The 24,083-nt window shown below is 41.2% G+C and overlaps 2 protein-coding genes across 3 annotated transcripts in view; both read left to right on the plus strand.

The window, feature by feature from the left end:
- The window catches only part of CLYBL (citramalyl-CoA lyase), a 231,064-nt gene that overhangs the window by 24,612 nt on the left and 182,369 nt on the right, over window positions 1–24,083 (plus strand). The gene's annotated exons all lie outside the window — the stretch shown is intronic.
- LOC140913028 (uncharacterized) lies at window positions 14,799–20,190 on the plus strand. Its single transcript, XM_078853438.1, has 2 exons — window positions 14,799–15,262; window positions 17,593–20,190. The coding sequence occupies exons 1-2, from the start codon at window positions 15,253–15,255 to the stop codon at window positions 18,207–18,209; spliced, it is 627 nt and encodes a 208-aa protein (XP_078709564.1). The 5' UTR covers window positions 14,799–15,252; the 3' UTR covers window positions 18,210–20,190.

Below are 24,083 nucleotides of genomic sequence, written 5' to 3' on the forward strand. Positions count from 1 at the left end.
GGTCCACAGATTCAGCCAAGAATCCTGGAACCAAGCCAATGAGAAATCGAATTCTCTCTCCTGTCCATAAATATTCAGCATATGGGACAGCACACAGTAAATTTAGTTCCCTCTTCCAGCAGATAAGAAATTCCAGAAAAGTTGCTCCAAGTACTGAGAACGTAAGGTACAGAGGATGCACTCCCCTATCATCTCACTACTGAGAAATCGACTTCCATGATTGGCTGATGATGCCAGCCTCCATCACTCACTTGTTAAATTTTCAGGTGCTTTCGTGCTTTCTCCCATGCTGCCCCTCATGCTTTGCAGGAACTTCTTGTAAACGTCATCAAAACTAAAACATTATTCTCTTTCAAATCACCCATTAAAACTCTCTTTGCCATCATGCCTACAAAAAACTTGGCAACAGTTAGTCTACTGATGTGCTGAGGCCACTACTTATCATGCTGAGCAGTACTGTCGCATTGTTTCTTTGTACTCCCCTGTCTGTATCTATCTGTCTCTTGTCTTAGACTTTGATCATAATGTTTTTGTAATCTTTTTCTTCTGTGTTTGTACAGCACCTAGAACAACATAAGGACCCTAGACATTGCAGTAATATTACTAATATATAATTTTCAGAGACATGCATTGGGGCATGGGAATATGCCTCCTTCGCTCTTTCATCAAGGCCCTGATCTAGTGCCCATTGACATCAGTGGGAATCTTCCATTGACTTCAATGGGTTTTGTATAAGTTCCTTAGCCAAGATAGCCTGAGTGTTGAGCAAGACCAAGGCAAATTAATTCTCTCCATATTACACCAGCCATGCAGATGATAGTTCATTTAATTGAACCCTCATCCACAGAGCCAGTTATCTCATCATAGAAGGCAATTAGATTAGTCAGGCATGACTTGCCCTTGGTGAATCCATGCTGACTGTTCCTGATCACTTTCCTCTCCTCTAAGGGTATGTCTACACTATGAAATTAGGTCAATATAATAGAAGTCGATTTTTAGAAATTGATTTTATACAGTCGATTGCCTATGTCCACACTGAGCTCATAAAGTCGGCGGAATGCGTCCTCACTACCGTGGCTAGCATCGACTTACAGAGTGGTGCACTGTGGGTAGCTATCCCACAGTTCCTGCAGTCTCCGCCGCCCATTGGAATCCTGGGTTAAGCTCCCAATGCTTGATGGGGCAAAAACATTGTCGCGGGTGGTTTTGGGAACATGTCGTCAGTCACCCCTCCCTCCATGAAAGCAACGTCAGACAATCGTTTCGTGCCTTTTTTCTGTGCGGACGCCATACTGCTTTCAGCAGACGGTGCAGTAGGACTGCTAACCGTCGTCATCCACCGCTTCCGCTGCAACTCTGCTGCGATTGTCTCAATAGCGAATTTCTCCATGTTGTCTGTCATGGGCTCCCGGGTACATGTGTTCTTCCTCGGGAAATGTGCGCGGTGCTAACCGTCATCATCCACCACTTCCACTGCAACTCTGCTCTCCTGCTCTCATGAATCCACCTCGCAGGTCCTCTCATCGTTCTCTATAAATATCTGTTCTCGTGGCACCCATTGTCAGCCACCGCTTCCGCTGCAACTCTGCTCTCCTACAGACGCCATACCATGGCAAGCATGGAGCCTGCTCAGATCACTGCGGCAGTTATGAGCATTGTAAACACCTCGCGCATTATCCTTCAGTATGTGCAGAACCAGAACCTGCAAAAGCAGGCGAGGAGGCGACGGCAGCATGGTGACCAGAGTGATGAGGACATAGACACAGACTTCTCTCAAAGTACGGGCCCCAGCAATTTGGATATCCTGGTGGCAATGGGGCAGACTCATGCTGTGGAACGCCAATTCTGGGCCCAGGAAACAAGCACGGACTGGTGGCATTGCACACTGTTGCAGGTCTGGGATGATTCCCAGTGGCTGCAAAACTTTTGCATGCATAAGGTTATTTTCCTGGAACTCTGTGAGTTGCTTTTCCCTGCCTTGAAGCATAGGAATACCAAGATGAGAACTGCCCTGACAGTTGAGAAGCAAGTGCTGATAGCCCTGTGGAAGCTTGCAATGCCAGACACCTATCGGTCAGTCGGGAATCAATTTGGAGTGGGCAGATCTACTGTGCGGGCTGCTGCGATTCAAGTAGCCAATGCAATCACTGAGCTGCTGCTGTCAAGGGTAGTGACTCTGGGAAATGTGCAGGTCATAATGGATGGCTTTGCTGCAATGGGATTCCCTAACTGTGGAATCCCATTGCAGCAAATGAAACGCATATCCCTATCTTGGGACCAGACCACCTTGGCAGCCAGTATGTAAACCACAAGGGGTACTTTTCAATGGTGCTGCAAGCACTGGTGGATCACAAGGGATGTTTCACCTACATCAACGTGGGATGGCCAGGAAAGGTACATGACGCTCGCATCTTCAGGAGCTCTGGTCTGTTTGAACAGCTGCAGGAAGGAACTTACTTCCCAGACCAGAAAATAACTGTTGGGGATGTTGAAATGCCTATAGTTATCCTTGGGGACCCAGCCTACTCCTTAATGCCATGGCTCATGAAGCCATACACAGGCACCCTGGACATTAGTAAGGAGCAGTTCAACTATAGGCTCAGCAAGTGCAGAATGGTGGTAGAATGTTCATTTGGACGTTTAAAAGCGTGCTGGCGCAGTTTACTGACTCAGTTAGACCTCAGCGAAACCAGTATTCCCATTGTTATTGCTGCTTGCTGTGTGCTCCACAATATCTGTGAGAGTGAGGGAGAGATGTTTATGGTGGGGTGGGAGGTTGAAGCAAATCGCCTGGCCACTGATTACGCGCAGCCAGACACCAGAGTGATTAGAAGAGCACAGTAGGGCCTGCTGCGCATCAGAGAAGCTTTGAAAACCAGTTTCATGACTGGCCAGGCTACAGTGTGACAGTTCTGTTTGTTTCTCCTTGATGAAAACCCGCCCCCTTGGTTCACTCTACTTCCCTGTAAGCAATGTTCCCTCTAATTTTTAAGAGGCTGTGTGTGCAAAAAATTTCTTCTGTGTCGCTTCTAAAGCGCAAAAAAAAAAAAAAAAAAAAAGCTGCCACCGAAGCCAAAGTGTGCACGGTGTTTTGCTGTGTGCGTGAGGTTTAAGATCTGTGTGCGTGTGCACAGCTTAGAGGGAACAGTGCCTGTAAGCCAACCACCCTCCCCCCTTTGATCACCGCTTGCAGGGGCAATAAAGTCATTGTTGTTTCAAAATCATGCATTCTTTATTAATTCATCATACAAACAGGGGGATAACTACCAAGGTAGCTCGGGAGGGGTGGGGGAGCAGGGAAGCACCGGGTCAGGTGGTGGATGAGGGGAGGAGGGAGGGACAAAGCCACACTGCACTTCAAAACTTATTGAATGCCAGCCTTCTGTTGCTTGGGCAGTCCTCTAGGGTGGAGTGGTTGAGTGCCCAGAGCCCCCCGCCCCACATTCTTGGGCATCAGGGTGAGGGGGCTATGGAATTTTGGGAGGAGCATGGGCAGCGGTCTGTGCTCCTGCTGCCTTTCCTGCAGCTCCACCAGCCGCCAGAGCATATCAGTTTGATCCCCCAGTAGCCTCAGCATTGCATCCTGCCTCCTCTCATCACGCTGCCGCCACCTCTCCTCTTGCTGCCGCAGCCTCTCATCTTGCTTGTCCCTCCTGTCCTCATGTTCATTTTGTGCTTTCCTGGACTCTGCCATTGTTTGCCTCCACGCATTCTGCTGAGCTCTTTCAGTGCAGGAGGACTGCATGAGCTCAGAGAACATTTCATCGTGAGTGCGGTGTTTTGTTTTTGTTTTTTGTTTTTCTTTTTGCTTTTTAACTGCGCTAGCCTCTGGGACAGATGATAAGGGGAGCATTGAAACATTTGCAGCTGCAGGAGGGGAAAAAAGGGAGAGTAGTATTTAAAGAGACACGAGAACAATGGGTAGATTCTTTCACGGTGAACCAAGCTGTTAACATTACATAGCACGTGCTTTTGGTACAAGGTTGCATTTTGCCTCTTATATTGAGGGCCTGCCAGTTTGGTGTGAGAGATCACACACACACAGGGCCGGGCAACAGAATTCGGCTTGCAGGCAGCCATGGTAAGCCACAGTCTTTCGGCTTCTTCAACCTTCATAACATGTGGGAATGGTTTCAAACAGCAGCACCCTTCTTTCCCATACCAAGCACCCATTGGGTTGGCCATTTAAAAAGAGAGGCTGCAGTTTTCGGTTTAACGTGCAGCACAAACCCAACTAACCCTCCCCCGCCCCCAATTCTCTGGGATGATCGCTTCACACCTCCTCCCACTGTGTGACTATTATCAGGGAGGATCCCTGTCAGCCAAATGCGAACAGCTCAGTGTGAACGCCCCGTCCCCAACCACGTGGCTAAAAGCGGGGATGATTTCTTTTCAGCCACAGACAAACAGCCCAGCAGGAACGTCCACCTCTGAGTGTCCCCTTAATAATGTCCCTGGAGGATTTCCGCTCCATCCCCAGACACTTTAACAGACTTTTCCAGTAGCTGTACTGGCCACAAATGCATCCCAAGTCTTCAGGGCAAATGAATCATTAAGCATGTTTGCTTTTAAATCATGTATTATATTTACAAAGGTACACTCACCAGAGGTGCCTTCTCCATCTTCATGGCCCGGGAGCCTGCCTTGGGAGGGTATTGGCTCCAGGGTGATAAACAGTTCCTGGCTGTCGAGGAGAACAGTTTCTCCGCTTGCCTGTTGTGAGCTATCCTCCACCTCCTCTTCCTCATTCCCAAAATCCTCATCCCTGTTGTGTGAGACTCCCCCCTTGCAGGTGTCCACAGACAGGGGTGGGTTAGTGGTCGGGGCACCCCCTAGAACTGCATGCAGCTCATCATAGAAGCGGCATTTCTGGGGCTCTGACCCAGAGCAGCCATTTGCCTCTTTAGTTTTTTGGTAGGCTTGCCTGAGCTCCTTAATTTTCACGCGGCACTGCTGCAGGTCCCTGTTATAGCCTCTGTCCATCATGCCCTTGGAGATTTTTTCAACTATTTTGGCATTTCGTCTTTTGGAACAGAGTTCTGATAGCATGGATTCGTCTCCTCATACAGTGATCAGATCCAGTACCTCTCGTTCGGTCCATGCTGGAGCTCTTTTGCGATTCTGGGACTGCATGGTCAACTCTGCTGATGAGCTCGCCATGTTGGCCAAACAGGAAATGAAATTCAAAAGTTCCCGGTGCTTTTCCTGTGTACCTGGCTAGTGCATCTGAGTTGAAAATGCTGTCCAGAGCGGTCACAATGGAGCACTCTGGGATAGCTCCCAGAGGCCAATACCGTCGAATTACGTCCACACTACCCCAAATTCGACCTGGCAATGTCGATTTTGGTGCTAATCCCCTCGTTGGGGAGGAATACAGAAATCGATTTTAAGAGCCTTTAAGTCAACAAAAATGGCTTTGTCATGTGGATGGGTGCAGGGTTAAATCGATCTAACCCTGCTAATTTCGACCTAACTCATAGTGTAGACCAGGGCTAAATGCTTCAGAATTGATTCCTTGAGGACCAGCTCCATGATTTTTCCAGGGACTGAGGTGGCCTGTAATTCCCCAGATCTCCTCCTTCCCTTTTTTAAAGATGAGCACTACATGAGCCTTTTTTCAGTCTTCCGGGACCTCCCCCGATCGCCATGAGTTTTCAAAGATAATGGCCAATGGCTCTGCAATCGCATCCGCCAACTCCCTGATGCAGCACATCCGACCCCATGGACTTGTGCTTGTCCAGCTTTTCTAAACAGTCCTGAACCACTTCTTTCTCCACAGAGGGCTGGTCATCTCCTCCCCATGCTGTGCTGCCCAGTGCAATGTTCTGGAAACTGACTTTGTTCGTGAAGACAGAGGCAAAAAAGCATTGAGTACATTAGCTTTTTCCACATCCTCTGTCACTAGGTTGCCTGCCTCATTCAGTAAGGGGCCTGCACTTTCCTTGACTTTCTTCCTGTTGCTAACATACCTGAAGAAATGCTTCTTGTTACTCTTGACATCTCTTGCTAGCTGCAACTCCAAGTGTGATTTGGCCTTCCTGATTTCACTGCTGCATGCCTGAGCAATATTTTTATACTCCTCCCTGGTCATTTGTCCAATCTTCCACTTCTTGTAAGCTTCTTTTTTGTGTTTAAGATCAGCAAGGATTTCACTGTTAAGCCAAACTGGTCGCCTGCCATATTTACTATTCTTTCTACACATCGGGATGGTTTGTTCCTGTAACCTCAATAAGGATTCTTTAGACTCTGGTTATAAGACTCTGGCTGCTGTTAATGTTATTATCCAATTACATAAATGCTTATTGAGACAGTAATCCCTACTATATAGAATTGACTACATAACTAGATATGTAGACTGTTTTTATAAGCATATGGAGTAATATATAGTGCATGCATATTAGTTATCACTTTGTAAAGTAAAATATTATGGCACATTCCTCCCCACCCCCATCACTGCCTGAGGATTCTTTCTTTCTCTGCTAAAATGCTGAGAATCTTGTATTTTTGGAGCCCCATGTCAATCACACTTTTTCCTGCTGTAGACTGAAGAGGACATCCTTCATAGGCCATCAATTCTGCTTCTTAATTGGCCGGAAGGTTAGCTATTGAATGAGGCAAAGGGTGCATAATGAGTGGAAAAGCTAAAACAACCTTTCTTATATATAAAATGTAATTATAGGGGAAAATACCCCAACAAACAAACAAATTTGGAATTAACATAATTTGTTCTGTGCCACCCAGGCAGCCCCACAGCCTTTTTCTGTGTGTTCCTCCAATCTCCTTGCCTATTATTTCCCTTGACTTGCAGCGGATCAGTTTACTTTGTAAGCTCTTCAGAGCAGTGCTTGTGTCTTACTTTTTAGGTAAAGTACAATGCACACCTATGATGGTATATACAAATATTAAATAATGACAACATAGTATGAACATTGTTGCATAAGGGTACCCTCAGGTTGTCTTTGTGCTCTGCATATTCAGTTAAATGTATTCATTTTTCCTAGTCTTACACAACTTCTACATTAAACACCGTATATGGCTGGAATCTGTGGTCTTTAGATGTATTAATTCTGTCCAGCCCTGCTGAAGTAGAAATCCAGACTGTCTTCCTCCTCCTCATGCGTGTATGCCTAATAAAATTAGCTTAGTTTATTTCCAGGATGACTGAGACCATTTTGTTCCCTGTGATGTGTCAAAGCTCTCAGGGTAAGAAACTTATTCTGAATAAACCACAAGAAGTACTTTAAAATAAAGATTTTTTTTTTTAAATTGAGCTAGTGCTTGTAAAAGGTGCCAGATTTTAATTACAGTTGGCATTTCTGAGCATACTGCTGGCAATGGTGAACATCTTGCTGAAAAAAGGCATACATTTTGACACTGGCAATATGGGAGTCCATTGTAAGAGACAGTAAACCTAGTTCCATTCTGCTTTAATAAACTAGCTAAAGGGTAGAACATGAATGGTTAATATTTAAGTAAAATGTTCAGTGTTAAATGTAAAGTTGTACTAATTTCAGATCAAATTGTATAGCGATTCAGATTGTTAGAGAGCAGCATATGTAATAGCTTCTATCAAACAGTCTTTAAATAAGCATGCTTAAAGTGGGAAAATAGGATGCTTCATTACAAGAAATGAGGTTGGCATCTACCAGGTTTTCCATTAAGTTCCAGGTCACAGACAAATAAAGAAAGTATGTTAGGAAAAAAACCCTTTTTAAAAATAATTAGGGAGATGTCTGTTTTGTTCACCAGATGGAAAATCAGTGGTTGTGGGTGGTCTGTGCTGGATGGGGCATCTCACAATTGGCAGAACTATGCATTTAACTTTTAAAGTCCTGGGACAAAATGTGAAAGTAATTGACTGTTCAAAATGCTCCCTCTCTGGATACATATCAGTCCTTTTAAAACCAAGATTGGTGAGTTTTTGTCATTTCTTACAAAAACGCTCAGGCTATTGAATCCAGGCCTAGTTGTTATTTTTGGTAGCTATTTATTAGGGACGTTTTATTGTGATTATACATGCATGCTCGTGTACTTGAATGCACACAGTAGCCCTACCAAGAGCTTTAGAATTCTTCATCAACATGTTCTGCTCATGCTTTTCATAATACTGTCAATGTTTGCAGTGTCCAGGGCATTTTGTAAACTGTTGGTTAACATGCTTTTGTTTTCTGAGCTCATTTCTTTTTAAAATCCAAACCAAAAGATGTACCATATGCTAACACTCCACTGCTTCAGAAGTCTAAATTGCCTCCCTTTATTTGGAAGCAATTTTTAAAAAAAATTTAAGAATAATCTCCAAGTAATATACAAGAATATTAAGGAATAGGACACTTCTTGTTAAACCAGTTCACTTCTGTTTTAATTTAAAAACAAATTCAAACGAATACAGTATATGTAATATGAGGATGTAAATATATTTTAAGCCCTTTTCTTTGGCCATCTGTAACTTTGATAGCTGATCATGAACAAGACATCTCATCATCGCTACTTCCTAGCTACCACATTAATTTGAAAAAACAGATATAATTTCAACATTTGGAGTAAGCGTTAGAATCGCTTTTTGCTGATTTAGATCAAGAGTAACATAATTTATTATCTGAATTGTGTGAAGATTTTTTTGTGTTGAGATCACCACTTAACAAGTTTTAACACCATCCATTTGTGTGAGAACAAGCAACTGCTTTATTGGTTGGCTTACTTTATGGACAAGTTATTTGTAGTTATCTGTGTAATTGGATATAGAGGTGTGTGTGTGTGAGAAAACTGATCCTCTCATTACTTACAGTGAAAGGGAGGATAAATTCCTTTGCCTTGCACAAGTATTTATGAAAGTAAAGGGGACACTCCACTTGGTACACTCTATAGAATGTATATATAAAATGTATTTTACTATGCATGCAATGCTCTTTGTATTTTTCCCTGTAAATTATTACGCTTGTTCACTTTTCTCAAAGCTGCCTCCTAGAAAACACACACAGCCTTATAACAGTAGCCTTGAGAACCATGAATTGCATGCACTGTAAAGCGGTGTTTTCATGGCAGGGATAACTGTGGTATGGATTAATGTTGCTACCAACCCAGAAGGAGAGAGAGTTGAATGTAGTTAAGGATACATACGTATTGCATTTACTCTTTTTACTCTAATACTTACTTACTGCATTTAAGGATAAACTTAATCTAGGTGTTTTGGGAGAATTACACTGAATCTTAGGGTTAATCTTAGTGTTTCTCCTGACTCCTTTGAGGGGGAGTTTTCAGAATGAGTAGTATATTAGTTTTTACTTTAATTTTTTCAAATTGTATTCCTTGATTCTAAAAAGATTAATTGTAAAACAATTTTAAAAAATGTAGTGTGCGTGAGGTACAAACCTCAAATGAGTTTAAGAAATCCAAACTGAAACACAAATTGGTTCTTCCTAGGCAGCAAACATGTTTGGCTGTTGATATGCTGTAATTTTCTGCTTTCCTTAGTAAAAACAGCAATTACTTATTTGTTCCATATTCCCCACCCCCCACCCCCGAAAGCACAGATGCTACTCAGTCTGTCCATTTTCTGGGCACTGCATTTTTTTTAACATAATTTATCTCAAGTTTTCCACTTGCCTACTGTACTATTAATAGCATCTATTTTCAGGCTCATGCCAGTACTACTAGCACAAGACAATGGTGTGTTGGAACTAACCATGACTGTGAAAATATTGTTTATCACCCTCTACATTGTAGTGTACAAATGTTTGCTTCCAGGTGCAGTTTTGTGAAGGCGTGAGCTAATCTTAGAAATCAGTACAAGAATTGAAAAACCTACATGGTCACAGTAGTTAAGATAGTAACCTAGCTGAACTAACGGCTTGTTGTCTTTTCTTTAACATCATGTTTGTTGTAAACACTTTTTTGTAGACTCGTTGTGGTTTTTGTACATTTTATCTGTTAGTAAAATGTACATATTTCAAAGCAAAAATTTCAGGTGAAGTCCTGGTGCTATTAAAGCCAATGGCAAGCTCCCATTTTACCCTTTGTTTCAAAATCAGTTAAGGTTGTTAAGTGACAAAGATGTAGTTATCTATCGCATAATTTACAAAACTAAGTACATAAAACCAAATAGATAGTTCAGAACATCATAAATCGTTTGCTGCCCACATAATAAACACATTATTTCATATCAAATACAAAGAAATGCATAGTTTATTACAACACAACCACCTTAACTCTCTGACCTATGGATTTTTTGTTTGCAATCTTGAATTCAGTATCTAAACATTTTCTTTTAAGGACTACTGTTAACTGAGAAGTATGTTCATTAATTGGCATTAGAATTTTTGTTAAGGTGCTTAATTGCCATTTTTAGTTTAATATTGTAGATGTAGTTTAATAGAAAAGTAAAAGGGCCTGTTAGGCAGGCAGAACTGCAGGGTCTCAATGTGTGGATGAGATGATGGTGTAGGGAGGAGGGGTTAGATTTATTAGAAACTGGGGAAACTTTTGGGAAAGGGGGAGCCTATACAGGAAGGATGGGCTCCACCTAAACCAAAATGGAACCAGATTGCTAGCACTTAAAATTAAAAAGGTCCTAGAGCAGTTTTTAAACTAAGGGCTGGGGGAAAGCCAACAGGTGTGGAGAAGCACGTGGTTCGGACAGAGGCATCCCTTAGGGACGATCTATTAATGGAGATTCTCTATGTCCGAGTAAAGAGGAAAGACTGGATGATGATAAAATACGTGTAGAATCTGATGAGAAACAGTCTAGTGAAAAAGAGTACCATTTAATTACATCATGTAATGGCACACAGCTAAAAAGTGACAGGTTTTTAAAGTGCTTATATACCAATGCTAGAAATGTAAATAATAAGATGGGTGAACTAGAGTGCCTCATATTAAATGAGGATATTGATATAATAAGAATATAGCAGTAGGAATATATTACCGAGCACCTGACCAGGATGGTGATAGTGACTGAAATGCTCAGGGAGATCAGAGAGGCTATTAAAATTAAAAAGTCAATAATAATAATAGGGGATTTCAACTATCCCTATATTGGCTGGGTACATGTCACCTCAGGATGAGATGCAGAGATAAAATTTCTTGACACCTTAAATGACTGCTTCTTGGAGCAGCTAGTCCTGGAACCCACAAGAGGAGAGACAATTCTTGATTTAAGTCCTAAGTGCAGCACAGGATCTGGTCCAAGAGGTGAATATAGCTGGACCAGTTGGTAATAGTGACCATAATATAATTAAATTTAACATCTCTGTGGTGGAGAAAATACCACAGCAGCCCAGCACTATAGCATTTAATTTCAGAAAAGGACTACACAAAAATTAGGAAGTTAGTTAAACAGAAATTAAAAGGTACTGTGCCAAAAGTGAAATCCCTGCAAGCTGCATGGAAACTTTTTAAAGACACTGTAATAGAGGCTCAACTTAAATGTATACCCCAAATTAAAAAACACAGGAAGAGAACTAAAAAAGTGCCACTGTGGCTAAACAACAAAGTGAAAGAAGCAGTGAGAGGCAAAAAGACATCCTTTAAAAAGTGGAAGTTAAATCCTAGTGAGGAAAATAAAAAGGAGCATAAACTCTGGCAAATGAAGTGTAAAATATAATTAGGATGGACAAAAAAGAATTTGAAGAACAGTTAGCCAAAGACTGAAAAAGCAATAGCAAAAAAAATGTTAAGTAGATGAGAAGCACGAAGCCTGCTAAACAACCAGTGGGACCACTGGACGATTGAGATGGTAAAGGAGCACTCAAGGACAATAAGGCCATTGTGGAGAAACTAAATTAATTCTTTGCATCGGTCTCCACAGCCATAACTGCCGACTTCCCCTCTTTCACGTGGGTGTCCGACCCCTGCCCCAGGCCCCTCTCCCATTCCACCCCTTCCATGAGGCCCCGCCCCTTCCCTGCCTCAATTCTGCCCCCTCCCTGCCAATATTCCAATTCCTTCCCCAAATCCCCACCTCTTCCCTGACTCCTCCCCTGAGCACGCCACGTTCCCGCTCCTCCCCCACTTCCTGGAGTGTGCTAACGCTGCCAAACAGCTGTTTGGTGGCAGCCAGGCGGGAAATGTTGGGAGATAGGCGGAGGAGTAGGGACGCGGCACACTCCGGGGCGGGAGGGGAGGAGGAGGTGGGGCGGGGCAGGTGGGAGGAGGGGAGCTTGGCTGCTGGTGGGTGCAGAGCATCCACTTATTTTTCCCCCTGGGTGCTCCAGCCCCAGAGTACCCACGGAGTTGGCACCTATGTTCACAGCTGAGGATGTGAGGGAACTTCCTAAACCTGAGCCATTCTTTTTAGGTGACAAATCTGAGGAACTGTTGCAGATTGAGGTGTCATTAGAGGAGGTTTTGGAACAAATTGATAAACAGTAATAAGTAATTAAACAGTAATAAGTCACCAGGACCAGATGGTATTCACCCAAGAGTTCTGAAGGAACTTAAATGTGAAATTGCAGAACTACTAACTGTAGTCTGTAACCTGTCATTTATATTAGCTTCTGTACCAAATGACTGAAGGATAGCTAATATGATGCCAATTTTTAAAAGGGGCTCCAGAGGTGATCCTGTCAATTGCAGACACCGGTAAGCCTGACTTCAGTACCAGGCAAACTGGTTGAAACTATAGTAAAGAACAAAATTGTCAGATACATATATGAACATAATTTGTTGGGGAATAGTCAACATGGTTTTTGTAAAGGGAAATAATGCCTCACCAATCTACTAGAATTCTTTGAGGGGGTCAACAAGCATGTGGACAAGAAAAATCCAGTGGATATAGTGTACTTAGATTTTCAGAAAGCCTTTGACAAGGTCCCTCACCAAAGGCTCTTAAGCATAGTAAGCTATTATAGGATAAGAGAGAAGGTCCTCTTATGGATCAGTAACTGGTTAAAAGGTAGGAAACAAAGGGTAGGAATAAATCATCAGTTTTCAGAATGGAGAGTGATGAATAGTTGTGTCCCTGAGGGGTAAGTACTGGGACCAGTCCTATTCAACATATTCATAAATGATCTGGAAAAAAGGGCAAACAGTGAGGTGGCAACATTTGCAGATGATACAAAACTACTCATCGATTAGAAGTAATGGAGGAGGAGAAGGACCTTGGAATATTGGTTGACCACAGGATGACTATGAGCCGCCAATGTGATATGGCCATGAAAAAAGCTAATGCAGTCTTGGGATGCATCAGGCGAGGTATTTCCAGTAGAGATAAGGAGGTGTTAGTACTGTTATACAAGGCACTGGTGAGACCTCACCTGGAATATTGTGTGCATTTCTGGTCTCCCATGTTTAAGAAGGATGAATTCAAACTGGAACAGGTACAGAGAAGGGCTACTAGGATGATCCGAGGAATGGAAAACCTGTTTTATGCAAGGAGACTCAAGGAGCTTGGCTTGTTTAGCCTAACCAAAAGAAGGTTGAGGGGAGATATGATTGCTCTCTAGAAATATATCATAAAATAAATACCGGAGAGGGAGAGGAATTATTTAAGCTCAGTACCAATGTGGACACAAGAACAAAAGGATATACACTGGCCATCGGGAAGTTTAGACTTGAAATTAGACAAAGGTTTCTAACCATCAAAGGAGTGAAGTTCTGGAATAGCCTTCCAAGGGAAGCAGTGGGGGCAAAAGACCTATCTGGCTTCAAGATTAAACTTGGTAAGTTTATGGAGGAGATGGTACAATGGCATAACATGATTTTGGCAATTAATTGATCTTTAACTATTAATGGTAAATAATCCCAATGGCCTGTTAGATGTTAGATGGGGTGGGATCTCAGTTACTGCAGAGAATTCTTTTCTGGGTATCTGGCTGGTGAATCTTGCCCACATGCTCAAGGTTCAGCTGATTGCCATATTTGGCAATCAAAACACAAGGAAGTATTTTTTCACACAACGCACAGTCAACCTGTGGAACTCCTTGCCAGAGGATGTTGTGAAGGCCAAGATTATAACAGGGTTCAAAAAAGAACTAGATAAGTTCATGGAGCATAGATCCATTAATGGCTATTAGCCAGGATGGGCAGAGAGGTGTCCCTAGTCTCTGTTTGCCAGAAGCTAGGAACATCACTTGATGATTACCTGTTCTGTTCGTTCCCTCTGGGGCACCTGGCATTGGCCACTGTCAGAATACATGATTCTGGGCTAGATGGACTTTTGATCTGACCCAGTGTGGCCAGTCTCATGTTCTTATGTTGTTATATAACACTGATTTATGGTAAAATCATGAATATATGTGTGTGTGGACTTTCATTTGAGGTTTCCTTATGACCATCTAGTCTTAGTTAATAACTATCTACTTCCTTGCTCTGAAGTCAGTGGGATATTTTTTTACTGAGCTAGGGCTACAAGATTGGTTCTTAAATTAGTACTGGAGATAACCTCTATGTAGAAAATTTTCAACACAAATCTTTCTGTGTAGACAGATTTACATGCAGAAACAGGTATTAAAATATAATCTTTATGCTTCTGCACAACTTAAAAACTCTTCAGGAGGGAGTATTATTTTTTCTGCAAAGCTTGTAAATGCAAGCCAATAACTATGTTCAAGGATCTTACGTGTACCTCTGGCGAAACTAGCAGAATTTATAATTTCTCATATGCAATAGCTCTGGATTTTTCCATATTTTTCCTTTATCTTGGTGGAATGAGAAGATACATTTAAAATAAAAAAATCTTAGGTTATGAATGTAGATGTTCAAAAGCCAGGAAATGAAAAATGTCAAGTTCTCTAGTAACTTTAACTCAGCTATGTTCCACGGATGTTGTGTTGTGGTGTTTGGTTTTCAACAACTGTTTATTTAGGAAGTTTTAAGAAGTTTGGAAATTATTACTATGTACTTTTTATTTAGAGTATGTGGGTGCTGGAGTATTTCAAAGAAAAGTTTCAAGAATTTTTTAACATGCGTAAAACACTGTATTTTTCCCTAGCAGAAATTCAGTTTGAGGCAGACATCTGCCATGGGAAATTTCAATCCAAATGGTTAAAAGTCTGGCAAAGATATAAGCAACTGTAAAAATGAAGTTTTAATAATAGGCAGTGCTACCAGTCTTGTGTAAGTGTATGTCTCTCTCTCTCTCTCTCTCTCATATATATATGACAGTCTGATTATGTAGATTCCAAGGCCAGAAGGCACCATTATGCTCATCTAGTCTGATCTCCTATATAACACAGGCTATAGAACTTCTACAAAATAATTCCTAGAGCATATCTTTTAGAAAAACATGCAATCTCTATTCTCAAGGGAGAATCCACCATGACCCTTGGTAAGTAGTCCGAATGGTTAATTACCCTCACTGTTGTAAATTTACATCTTATTTCCAATCTGAATTTGTCTAGCTTCAACTTCCAGCCATTGGATCTTGTTACACCTTTCTCTACTAGACTGAAGAGCCCATTATCAACTCTTTGTTCCCCGCGTAGGTTCTTATAGACTGTAATCAATTCACCCTTAACCTTCTCTTTGTTAATCTAAATAGACTCAAGGAGCTCATGCACTATACGATTTATGGATTTCCTTGTCCTCCATTCTCGTAGCTTTTCTCTGAACCCTCTCCAATTTATCAATGTCCTTCATAAATTGTGGATACCAGAACTGGCCACAGTATTCCAGCAGTGGTCACACCAATGCCAAATACAGACATAAAATAACCTCTCTACTTCTGAGTTTCCCCTTTCTGTGCATCCAAGGATCGCATTCGCTCTTTTGGATGTTGCACTGCGAGTTCATGTTCAGCTGATTATCCACCCTCACCTAAAAATCTTTTCCAGAGTCACCGCTTCCCAGGGTAGAGTCCACCATCCTGTAAGCATGCCCTATGTTCTTTGTTCCTAGATGTATACATTTATATTTAGCTGTATTAAAATGCATATTGTTTGCACCTACCTTACCAAGTGATACAGATCGCTCTGTATCAGTCATCTGTCATTTTTATTATTTACCACTCACCCAATTTTTTTGGATCATCTGTAAATTTTGTCACTGATGATTTTATTTTTTCTTCCAGGTTATTGATAAAAAGGTTAAATAGCATAGGGCCAAGAATCAGTCCCTGCAGGATCCCTCTAGAAACACACCCATTCAATGATGATTCCTTGTTTACATTTTGAGACCTATCATTTTGCCAGCTTTTAATCCATTTAACATGTGACATGTTAACTTTCTTGTTTTTTTTAATTAAAATGTACCAAGTCAAATGCCTAACAGAAGTCTCACTGTATTGTGTCAACACTACCAATCAAACCGGTAACCTTATAAAAAAATTAATTATATTGACAGGATCTATTTTCCATAAAGCCATGTGGATTGGCATTAATTATATTACTCTCCTTTAATTCTTTATTAATTGAGTCCCATATCAGCCATTCCATTATCTTGCCTGGAAACTATGTCGGACTGACAGGCCTATAATTATCCAGATCATCCCATTTACCCTTTTTAAATACTGCAACAAACTTAGCTTTCTTCCAGTCTTCTAGAGCTGCCCCAGTGTTCCAAGACTTATTGAAAATTAACATTATGAGAGAAAGAGAATTAGCAGACTGATGTAACATTATTTGGAATGCTAATGGTAGATTGAAATTGGGTCAGACTTTCACAGGCTCCTTACAGAACAAATTTTAGAGGCTGTTGAGGAAAAAAAATTCTCATTAAATTTTGTCTAGAATGAGTATGTTAGCATACGACTCAGAAACAGCCTGTAAGCTATACCAGCACTTCTCTTAACCATCATCTTTTTGCCCTCCTCTATTGGTGGCAGTGTAGTGGCACTAAAATTCACAAGTGTAGCTGCCTGTGACTGGTTTAACAACCCCAACTTAGATAGCTGCTTCCCCACCAACCTGTAAGGGACTGTATGTGGTCTGGCCTAGCAGTCACAGCTGGGCTGGAGTCTACACATCAAGGTCAGTAATCAGTCAGCAGGTGTCAGAGGAATCGCTAGAGCTGAGCTCAATAAGAAAGAGTCAGGGTCAAAGTCAGGCTGGGGTTGGAGACTGGAGATCAGAGGTAGTACCAGGCTGGAATCAGGAGGCAAGAATCAGGGTTACAGTCCGGCTGGAGTCAGAGACAGGAGATCAGAGGTAGTACAAGTCTAGATACAGGAGACGAGTAAAGGAGTCAGGCAGGGATTGGAGGTTGGAGATCAGGAGATGAGGTGAGGTCTGGACTCACGCAGGGCTGGATTACCCAATAGGCAGACTAAGCACGTGCTTAGGGAACCAGCAAAGCAGGGGGCACCAAAAAAATGAGATTTTTTTTTGAAAAAATTTGATATTTGATATTTCAAAAAAAGCATCGAAGTAGTCATCATGGGAAAAATCAGAACTTTGTTAGACTTCCTTACGCTCCACTACACTCTTCCCCTGTTTTTCTGTTGTCTTTTTATTACTTATCCTCACCTAAACCAGGGGGGCATCCTACTAACGTAGATCGAAATAATGGGAGGAAATCAGATCCTGTCATGTATTGCAATAAATTTGTTTTATTGATATATTCTTCTGAGTTATACATACTTGATTAGTTTTTTTCTTTCTTTTATTTATATATATATATACATAAAAATAAAGTACGTTGTGTCATTTGTTTTTTTTTAAGTTCAGATAACTGAGATATGGGGCAGGATGAAATGTAACCAACTGAGTGGAGCACAGAAATGTAAACTGGTGGAAGAAAAGAAACAAAAAACTAGTGAAGTTTTCCAAAATCTTCCAAAGCTGACATCATTTTTCAAAGCGAATCCATCAGAAACATCATCTTCTCTCAGTAGCACAGACATCATTTCAAAACCTGTAGGTGTTTCAGAGACTGACTCTTCTTCTGTTGATGAAACAAACACCATTCCACAACATGTGGATGTGTCAGAGACTGTAACTGATCATCCTGCTCCTGGTGGTAAAACAGACATTGTTCTAGAAGGTGTGGATGTGTCAGAGACTGAACCTGCTCATGCTGTAAATAATAGGAGAAAAGATCCTGGTATGTGGGTTGATTTCAGTACTGATGATGTAGCTTACTGGATAGGTCGTGGACCAAATGACTGTCAACACCACACTGGGCCATTTGAGAAATCACGTCGGATTTTTACCAATGGCAAACAAACAAGATATTGTCCACAAAAAATATTTTTCATCATGAAAGCGAACAGTGAGAAATACACTCAAGAATGGCTACTGTATTCACCATCAGCAGGGTCTGTGTACTGTTTTGTTTGAAAACTTTTTGCATATAAACCTTCAACATCCCAGTTTGCTGCAGATGGATTTAGTGACTGGCGGAATACTGTTTTAATTGAACGACAAGAAAATAGCACTACTCACAGAGACTCAATGTTGACATATTTAAATCAAAGACAGGGCTTTGGATTGACACAAAAATTGGAAGGACAAATTAGAGGGGAGTGTGAATATTGGCAACATGTCTTGCAGCGTGTTATAACTGTTATTCAAACATTAGCTGAACATGGTCTGGTTTCCGGGAATCAAATGATACATTTGGATCATTGCAGAATGGAAATTTCTTGAGATTGTGGGAGCTTGTGGCTCAGTTTGACCCATTTTTAGCAGGCCATATCTCAAAATATGGGAGTGCTGGCAAAGGTAACCCATCATACTTATCCAAGACAATATGTGATGAACTCATTCGTCTAATGAGTGACAAAGTTCATTTCAGCTATTGTGGATGAAATAAGTACTGCTGGATACTTCAGTTTATCTGTTGACTCTACATCTGATCTTTCACATATTGATCAATTGAGTATTGTACTAAGATATGTGTCTCCCACAGATGGAAAACCAGTTGAACGATTTATAACATTCCTCAATTTGAAAAGCCACACTGGTGAAGAAATGGCAAATCAAGTACTGCATTATTTGTGCCAAGTTTGCAAAATAGATTTCTCAAAGTGCAGAGGTCAATCTTACGACAACGCTGCCAACATGTCGGGGTGTTATCAAGGAATGCAGAAGAAGCTTTTAGAACAGAACAAATATGCTATATTCATACCATGTGCTGCACACTCTCTCAGTCTTGCTGGCCGCAATGCTGTTGATTGTTGTCCAGTGGCAGTAAGTTTTTTCTCAACAGTCCAGTTACTTTACGTTTTACTCTGCCTCAGCACACTGATGGGCAGTTCTTAAAACATATTTTGGCAATGATCATGTGTTGAAATCTCTCTCTAATACTCTTTGGGAAGCATGCAGTGGCAACAAGTGCAATTCTGGAGACCTACTCAAAGATTGTGGATGCATTAGAATGTATAGCTGAAGACCAATCACAAAAGGGAGAAACTATACGAGAGGCAGAAAACATTGCAAACAAGATGCAAGAACTAGAGTTTGTATTCATGTTGACCATGTGGAATGAAATTTTACAACACTTTTACCACACAAGTCAAGCTCTCCAAGAAAAAGAATTGGATTTGAAAATATGTGCAGACCTCTGTCAATCATTAGCAGACCACTTACACGCTTTGAGGAATGATTTTGAAAGATTTGAAGACCTATCAAAAGATATCTTGCCTGATACTAACTACAAAGAAGCCCAGTCCCGCAAGCAACTCAGAAAGAAACAAGCAAATGATAGCAGTGCAACAGAAACAGCATTGAATCCTAGAGACAAATTTTGCGTATCTATTTACTACGCTATAATTGATACACTTGAAGCTCACATGAAGAAGAGAGGTGAAATGTACAAAGAAGTATCACGTAGATTTTCTTTTCTAAATGATATGGACTTATCTGAGTAACAATATTCCCCAGGTTCCCAAAAGCTAGTTGACTCATACCCTGTTGAGTTGAACATGAATCTCTTTGGAGAAGTACAGCAGTTCCGCTGTTATATGCGCTCAAAGTTTAATGAAACAGGAAAAATAAAATTCAGTCACATTGATCTTCATGACACAGTATTGAAAGACGGAATACAATGTGTATTTCCAAATGTAGAGATCGCACTATGTATTTTCCAACGTTGATGATTACTAACTGCTCCACAGAACACTCTTTTTCTCAGCTGAAAAGAATAAAAAACCCTCAGAGAACAACAGTGTGTTAGGACAGACTTTGATTCACTTTCCCTATTGTGTATGGAAGCAGACATGCTTCATCAAGTCAGCTTCGATGAACTTATCCAGAATTTTGCAATCAGATTTTGCAATCAGAAAATCTAGAAAGAAGCTATTTTAATTTCAGCATACATGTAAGTTTTTGTGTCATTTAAAAAAAAAAATTTTATTTTATGGTATAGTATTGTTTTTATTTTGAATTACATATGGGGGGACACCATAATCTTTTCAGTGCTTAGGGCCTCTAAAGGTCTTAATCCGGCCCTGGGCTCACGGTAGACCCAAAGTCTCTGTCGTTGCCCAGACAACTTCCTGGGGCACCCTCCAAGGTAAAATAGGGTGGTTAGCCAAACAGAGGGCCGCAGGGTACTGTCACTGTGGCAGTCTTGGGCAGGCCTTCCTGTGGCGCCTATTCTCCACAATGCTTCCTTGCTGTGGCTCTGCATGGCCTTCTGGTGGCACTGTGGGAACATCAGCCATCCCAGGCTCTGCAGACAGGGATTCTAGTCCTTGCATCCTTCCATAGCCATCAGAAGAGGAGCAACTCCCAACTTGGAGTTGCCACTGTGGGGGAATTGCAGGAGCTTTTGATACCAGAATCTGGGCTCCGGAGGAGCAGGTCTGAGGAGCTCCTGCTGATGCATCAGCTGGTTAGGAGTACCTGCTGCATGCCTGCAGCTGGGAGGAGTGGCAGTTGCCACAAAAGGGAAGCTCATGTCAGCACAAATCAGTGGAAGACCCTAGACCACAGCAAGGGACTCTAGCAAACCCCAGTTATAGACCTAAGTGAAGGACTCTAGACTGCGATCTTAGCACACCCCAGTGCATTGGAAAAGTAAAACGGCAAAACTCCAAATTTCCAATAAGTTATTGGAGTGTCCTGGGGACAGATTTTTATTTCATAAAGTGGAGGAAGTAAACAAGGGGAAAGCCATTTTAGACTTGCTTCTGACCAAACAGGAGGGAATTGGTTGTGAATCCGAAGTTGGAAGGCAATTTTGGTGAACGTGATCAAGCAATGATAAGATTTCGTGATGCTAAGGAAAAGAAGGAATGGGAGAAGCAGAATAATGACATGGTCTTCAAAAAAGCAGACTTTAACAGACTCCGAGAACTGGTAGGCAAGGTCCCCTGGGAAGAAAATCTAAGGGAAAATGAGTTCATTACAGCTGACAGTTTCTCAGGCACAATATTAAAGGTACAACTGCAAACTGTCCTTATATGAAGGAAATATAGGAAGAATAATGAGAGGCCAATGTGGCTCTAGTAGGAGCTCTTTAATTACCTGAAAATCAAAAAGGAATCCTATAAAAAGTGGAAATATGGAAGAATTGCTAAGGAGTTGTACAAAAGAATAGCCTAAGCATATAGGGACAAAATCAGAAAGGCTAAGGCACAAAATGAATTACACCTATCAAGAGACATAAAAGGCAATTGGAAGAGGTTCTATAGATATATTACAAGCAAGAGAAAGCCAAAGGAAAGTGTAGGACCTCTACTTAGTGGGCAAGGAGAAGTAATTATGGTCGACATCAAGAAGGCTGAGGTGGTTAATGCCTATTTTCTTCAGTTTTCACTAAAAAAGTTAATGGTGACCAGATACTTCATACATTTAATCTTAGTAATAAGGGGAAAGGAAAGGCGTGCAAGCTAAAATAGGGAAAGAACAGGCTAAAGAATATTTAGATAAGTTACGTGTATTCAAGATGGCATAGCCAGATGAAATTAATCCTAAAATATTTACAGACTGGAGAAGGCAAACATAGTAACTATTTTTTTAAAAGAAGTCTTTTACTTGTATCTGGGGTGTCTCAATGGGATCCCACACAGGATTCTGGAGAGTACAGGGATCCTGCACTGCAGTCTAGAAGTATCACTTCAGGGCTTAGGGTCCTGCATGGAAAAAACAGAAACATAGACATGTAGGGCTGGAAGGGACATTGAGAGATCATGTCCAGCCTCTTGCGCTGAAGCAGAAACAAGTAAACCTATTCCACCCTGTTATTAAAAACCTCAGATGATGGGGATTCCACAACCTCCCTTGGAAACCTATTCCAGTGCTTCACTATTCTTGTAGTTAGAAAGTTTTTCCTAATGTCTAACCTCAATCTCCCTTGCTGCAAATTAAGGCCATTACTCCTTGGCCTTCCTTCAGTGGACATGGAGAGCAATTGATCACAGTTCTTTTTATATCAGCCCTTAACATATTTGAAGACTGTTATTGGGTCCCCACTCTGTCTTCTTTTCTCAAGACTAAACATGCCCAGTTTTTTTAACCTTATCTCTTGGGTCACGTTTTCTAAACCTTTTATAATTTTTGTTGCTCTCCTCTGGACTCTCCAGTTTGTCCACATCTTTCTTAAAGTGTAGTGTCCAGAACTGGACACAGTACTCCAGCTGAAGCCTCATTGGTGCTAAGCAGAGCAGGACAGTTACCTCCCATATCTTACAAATGACACGTCCGTTAATACAACCCAGAATATTAGCCTTTTTCTCAACTGCATCACATAGTTGAGTCATATTCCATTTTTGATCCACTATAACCTCCAAATCCTTTTCAGCACTACTACTACTACCTAGCCAGTTATTCACCATTTTGTGTGTTTGATTTTTTCTTTCCTAAGTGTTGTACTTTGAACTTATCTTTATTGAATTTCATCTTTGTGGTTTCAGACCAATTCTTCAATTTGTCAAGGTCATTTTGAATTCTAATCCTGGACTTCAAAAGTGCTTGCAATATCTCCAACTTGGTGTCCTTTGTAAATTTTATAAGCATACTCTCCAGTCCATTATCCAAGACAGAAAATATTGAACAGTACTACACCCAGGACTGATCTGCTATCTACACACTTCCATCTACACACTATCTACACACTTCCAGTTTGACAGTGAAACATTGATAACTACTCTTTGAGTAGCTGAGTCTTTCAACCAGTTGTGCACTCACGTTATACAAATTTCATCTAGATCACGTTTCCTTAGTTTGCTTACAAGAATGTCATGTGCAACTGTGTCAAAAGCCTTACTAAAATCCAAGATATATCACGTCTACTGCTTCCTACCTATCCATTAGGCCAGTAACCCTATAAAAGAAGGAAATTAGATTGATTTGGCATGATTTGTTTTTTGACAAATCCATGCTGGCTATTCCTTATAACCCTGTTATCTCCTAGGTGCTTTTTAGTGAAGACTGAGGAAAATAGGTGTTGAACACCTCCGCCTTCTTGATGTCGACAGTTATTATTTCTTGCCCACTAAGTAGAGGACCTACACTTTTCTTTGTCTATCTCTTGCTTGTAATGTATTTGTAGAATCTCTTCCTATTGCCTTTTATGTCCCTCGATAGGTGTAACTCATTTGTGCCTTAGCCTTTCTGATTTTGTCCCTACATTCTTGTGTTATTCTTTTGTACTCCTCCTTAGCAATTCTTCCATGCTTCCATTTTTTGAAGGATTCCTTTTTGATTTTCAGGTCATTAAAGAGCTCTTACTGGAACCCTATTGGCCTCTTACTATTCTTCCTGTCTTTCCTTCTGTCACCATGCCTCAGTGGGTCACAACTGAGAATACCAAATTCAGGACACATGCCAAGAATTAGAATAACTATCAGTTTGGGGTGAGTCTGCCTTTCATTAGATTATACGAAGCAAGTAACAAAAGTATACTTCTATATCACTGCACTGGTTAACAAGAAGTCAAAAATGCAGTCGTCTTAGGCATTCCAGCCCTGGTTTCACCACCCAGACACTGGACTGTGATGAGCAGTTACTGAAAACCAATTTAATCAAATATAGGGTTCTTCTAATCCCAAGAGATCAGCCACTTAGCCAGGTCAATATACAGCTCAGATCTTACCCAGTAATCATGCTGAAATAGATAAAAACTAAAAGTTTAATAAAGAAAAGAAGAAGAGACACAAATAATTGCAAAGTCCTTACATCAGGTTTATAGCAGTGATGGAATAGACTGCTGGCTTGTAAAGAATCTCTGACTTCCAAAAGATTGGAAGGTCCTCGGTCCATAGTTCA

Source organism: Lepidochelys kempii, chromosome 1 (genome assembly GCF_965140285.1).
Source record: "Lepidochelys kempii isolate rLepKem1 chromosome 1, rLepKem1.hap1, whole genome shotgun sequence".
Lineage (NCBI taxonomy): Eukaryota > Metazoa > Chordata > Testudines > Cheloniidae > Lepidochelys > Lepidochelys kempii.